Source organism: Peromyscus eremicus, chromosome 12, assembly GCF_949786415.1.
Source record: "Peromyscus eremicus chromosome 12, PerEre_H2_v1, whole genome shotgun sequence".
Lineage (NCBI taxonomy): Eukaryota > Metazoa > Chordata > Mammalia > Rodentia > Cricetidae > Peromyscus > Peromyscus eremicus.
In genome coordinates, this window is record NC_081428.1 from 80,466,914 (window position 1) to 80,471,913 (window position 5,000).

At 46.1% G+C, this 5,000-nt stretch overlaps 1 protein-coding gene across 1 annotated transcript in view; it reads left to right on the forward strand.

Moving 5' to 3' along the window:
- Liph (lipase H) overlaps positions 1-5,000 on the forward strand; it is a 71,654-nt gene that overhangs the window by 32,745 nt on the left and 33,909 nt on the right. Inside the window, exons 2-3 of the mRNA XM_059277053.1 lie at positions 767-1,134; positions 3,080-3,188. Coding sequence (XP_059133036.1) covers positions 767-1,134; positions 3,080-3,188 — 477 coding nt within the window. The remainder of the gene's footprint in view (positions 1-766; positions 1,135-3,079; positions 3,189-5,000) is intronic.

Genomic DNA, 5,000 nt, shown 5'->3' on the forward strand with positions numbered 1-5,000 from the left:
TGCTATTGGCCATTCAGCTCTTTATTAGACCAATTGGGTGCTTTAGACAGGCAAAGTGACACAGCTTCACAGAGTTAAATAAATGCAACATAAGAGAATACAAAACATCTTTGCATCATTAAATGTTGCACAGCATAAACGAATGTAACACATCTTCAACTAATATTCCACAACATGAAGGCCTGACAGGAGAGCTTGAGGAGCTAAGAAAAGGGCCCAGAACCAGCTGACAGGGCCTGCAGTTTCAGGTGCTCAGGGCAGGGCACACACACTGACCACTGTCCCGTTGAGGGTGCTGCACAAGAGACCATGGAGACTCAGTCGATGACTCTTCTGCTGTGTTCTGTCTCTCTGAGGACACACAGGTTAGAAATTACCATTCTACGAGCTTTCCCGGGACAGACACACCTGTACACAACACCCAGAATGCATCCTTGAAAGGGATTTCATTGTGCTGTAAGTGGTACACACAGGTGCTTAGAGAGTCAGGGAGTGAGGGTATGCTTATGGCTGGGAGGATTGTGGAAGGCTTCCTTGAGCTAACTTGTGGTTTTGACCTTGAAAGAGTCTAGAGAAAGATGTCTGGAGAAATTGTTACTTAGAAATGCTTGATCAAGTATAACTTTTCAACTTCATGTAGGTAGATCTAGGCCCTTGCAAGGTGCTGTGAGGGACGTAAGAGCCCTGAGGAGCAAATCATAACACTTTTCTGCTTGATGCCCTGCTTAGGAGGCACTGAATGATGCCATCTAATTCTTATTTCCAGACACGGATGAAACATGCCCATCCTTCACCAGACTGAGCTTCCACAGTGCAGTGGTTGGTACAGGATTAAATGTGAGACTGATGCTCTACACACAGAGAAACCAGATCTGTGCACAACTCATCAACTCCACAGCTCTGGGGAGCTTAAATGTGACCAAGAAAACCACCTTCGTTATCCATGGCTTCCGGCCAACAGGCTCCCCTCCAGTTTGGATGGAAGAGTTGGTACAGAGTTTGCTCAATGTACAAGAGATGAACGTGGTGGTTGTTGATTGGAATCGAGGAGCGACAACTGTGATATACACCCACGCCTCAGGCAAGACCAGAAAAGTAGCTCTTATTTTGAAGGAATTTATCGACGAGATGTTGGTAAGACAAACTCCTCTTAGATGACCTTGGCTGCTTGTTTGGAAGCTTAAAGCCAAAAGGCATCTCCTGGTTAGATGGTGGGTTGTTTTTTTATTCAGACATTGTGCAAGTCTGAATAAACCTAGGGAAGAGGGTGTGGCTGCGCAGATTGTCCACCTCACAAGGAAGGGGTACAGGGCAATGTCGTTGTAAATGTTGTAGATTTTATGTCCTCACAACCTTCTGTAGATGATGACCAAAGGTCTTGTGACAGGAGCAGCATCTTGCAGCTGCTGTGAAGGTGTCTCTGAGTAGGAGGGGCTCTGCCCAGAGTTCTTGGTTTAAATGCCTGGACCTCCTTCAACCAAAGACTAACGTCCAGATTACTCCAAACCACAATGAAAACACGTGGTCCAATGACATAGTCAATGTTGTTAGAAGGCCTCTCAAGGCAGGGCCTTAGCTTTTATTTAGTGAGTAATCTCATGAGCTGCCCCCATCCCCCACCCCCTCTCTTCTTTCTTTTTCTTTCTTTCTTTCTTTCTTTCTTTCTTTCTTTCTTTCTTTCTTTCTTTCTTTCTTTCTTTCTTTCTTTCTTTCTTAAAGACAAGGTTTCTCTGTGTAGCCCTGGCTGACCTGGAACTCACTCTGTTGTAGACCAGGCTGGCCTCGAACTCAGACATCCGCCTGCCTCTGCCTCCCAAGGATTAAAGGTGTGCACCACCACTCAACAGAGCTGTCCTTTCTAACTATAACAAAAACATTCCGTGAAGTCAGAGCATTCAGAGAGACTCCCACACAAGGACCACTGTGGCTGGTGGTGATGAGTTGTACATGAACTCCTCAGCAAGCAGGTAGTATTTGGGTGGCTCAGAGCCAGCTAACCAGCCTGTCATCTGGTGTGCTCTCCCCTCCCCCACTTTTCCTTCCCCTGAGATGGTGACTCCACCAAAATGCTTTATCATCCCCTCCCCGATCTGGAATCGCTAAAGATGTCCCTGCTCGAGGACCAGCAGAGTCAGGAATGGAGACACTGAAAGACACAAGTTTGGGGTTAGGTTGGTTTAAATCCTGCTCTGCACACTACTCAACTGCTTTACTTGGGCCATATGACTTCAACTCTGGGCTTCAGTTTCCTGCCCTGTGAATTAAAGTACTAGAATCAGCATTGCAGGACGCCGTAAAGGTTCCTCATTTTGTGCCAGGCTGGGGACTGAACGCTTATAACCTATGAGGCAAGCTCTCCACCACTGAGCTACTTCTCCAGCCCTCTTGTGGCATTTAAATGGGACAATAGGGGCTAAGGAGTTGGCACAGTTGATAAATACTTGACGTGAAAATACGAAGGCCTGAGTTCAACCCCCAGAACCTACACGAAAGATCTGGGCACAGCAGTGTGCAGTGCATATCTGTAATCCCAGGCCCGGGAAGGGGAGAGAGAAGACCCTGGGCTTGCTGGCTGGTCTAAGCAAGTCAGCTACCTCCAGGTTCAGTGAGAGATCCTGTCTCAAAAAATAAGGTGGAGAGCAATTGAAGGAGATATCTAACTTAAGAGGGAAGATTTATTTATTCTTTTAAAATATATATACGGGTGTTTTGCCTGCATGTATATATGTATACCATGTGTATGTCTGGTGCCTACAGAAGTCAGAAGGAGGCATCAGAGCCCCTGGAACTGAGTTAAATACAATTGTGAGCTCCTGTTTGGGGGCTGAGAATCGAACCTGGCTCCTCTGCAAGAGCAACAAATGTTTCTTAACCACTGAACCATCTCTCTAGCCCAACATGTGACGTTTTGACCATACATAAGTGTATAAATGTGTATGCATACCCACCCACCCACAAAAGAGTCAGTGAGACAATAGATACAAAGTACTTAAGAATTTTTTCCCAAGTAAACAGCTAGGAAAGCTCTGCAAGTGTTGGCAATTTCTTGAACTCACACAATTTATTAATGAAATTCTAGGCCAAAGGAGCTTCTCTGGACAACATTTATATGGTTGGAGTGAGTCTAGGAGCACACATATCTGGATTTGTTGGAGAAATGTACGCTGGGAAGCTGGGGAGAATCACAGGTAAGGTTCCTATCAGTGACCAGGGTCTCACCTGGGCACTTGAGTTTGAAACAAGTTCTCCCAGTTAGTAAAGTCCAGATAATATTAACCTCAACCTATGACTTAATAAAATATATGTAGTGCATTTTGCAAATTGTGTATGTCACAGGAAAGTTTGGTGGTGACTTTATTTCTCTTACAGTAACCCCCTCCACCCCCCAGCAATGTCCCACGGGGATTTGATCTGTGCCCAGAGAGCCTTCTTCCTTGGGTTAATTCAGGTGGCCTGAACTCTGTAACTAGAACTCACCAGGCGTGGCTGCAGGCTCACAGAAGGGAAAGGAGTCGGGAATTTTAGCGGCTGGGCCTGACTGTCTAAATATCAGCTTTCTGGCGACTCGGAGTGAAAACACCCCAAACTGCAGCAAGTCAAACCCTAGGGGACAAAGCCTCCCTTTCTGGACCTCTTGCCTGGAGCTTAGGAATTTTCCACAGCTACTCACAGGGCCGAGGGTTGCCCCAGCTTGCAGGAATTCATCATTCACCTTTCCCAGGAATCATCCTCACGCCAGGGTTTTAAATGTAGGGGGCCTGTAGGATAGAAGTCTGTGGAAGGAAAGGAAATATAAATGACTCAAAACATGTATTTGGGGGGCGGTAACTGTTATTTATTAAGCGGTGCTGTATTTGGGGGGCGGTAACTGTTATATATTAAGTGGCGCTGTTTACCTTGTGAGAAAAGCCACAAGGTACAACAAAACCCACTGTAAGAGTTTATTAGGGGAGGCCGGGAGGTGGTGGCACACGCCTTTAATCCCAGCACTCGGGAGGCAGAGCCAGGCGGATCTCTGTGAGTTCAAGGCCAGCCTGGGCTACCAAGTGAGTCCCAGAAAAGGCGCAAAGCTACACAGAGAAACCGAGAAACCCTGTCTCGAAAACCAAAAAAAAAAAAAAAAAAAAAAAAAAAAAGAGTTTATTAGGGGAATAGAGAGGGCCTATGCATCGGCCTGTGGAATGACCATGCAGGAAGAGAAGGAAGGAATGGGTGGAACCCACTTTTATAGGTTCCCCCCTCACTCCCAACCCCCGCACATGCACATATGTGCTTACTAGCTACATCACGCATGCATATAGATTACGAGACCATGCAGCGCATGGATTACATAGGACGTAAGGCCCTGGGATGACTGAGCACTTTGCCTGGCTACTGGACAGAGCATGCATGGTCATGCAGCTGGGGGAGCAGCTAGGAATTCTAAAAGTAACCTCACTACCCCAATACCCACTCCCTCACCACATTGGCTGGCATTGCTTCCCAAAGTTTGTCCTGGATGTTTTTTTTTTTTTTTTTTTCTCACTTTTCCCAAAGGCCAAGGCTGCCTCAGTTATCTAACTTACACTTTCCTAGGGAAACAAAGTAGTTTTAAAAGTTCATAAAGTATTATCACTATATTTTAAAAAATCAATATGTCTTTACAAGAGAGAAAGAGAGAGACAGAGACTGACACACACACACACACAGAGACAGAGAGAGAGAGAGAAAGAGAGACAGAGAGAAAGACAGAGACAGAGACAGAGAGAGAAAGAGAGACAGAGAGAGAATCCTCACAGTTTGAAAGGGCAACTGGCTTGTGCTGGCTGCACTCTAGGAGTCCCTTTTCTGGTAGATGGGACTGTTTCTTTCCAATGCCGGGTTGAAGTGGGGTAGGGTGGAGGGTGTTGACTTACAGCAATTGCTGGTTTCTGTGATTTCCTTCGTAGTGACTAATCCCAAGCTGCGAACTTGATATCACTGACCACAGAGCTAGGAAGAACTGGGCCAAGTCTACCCTT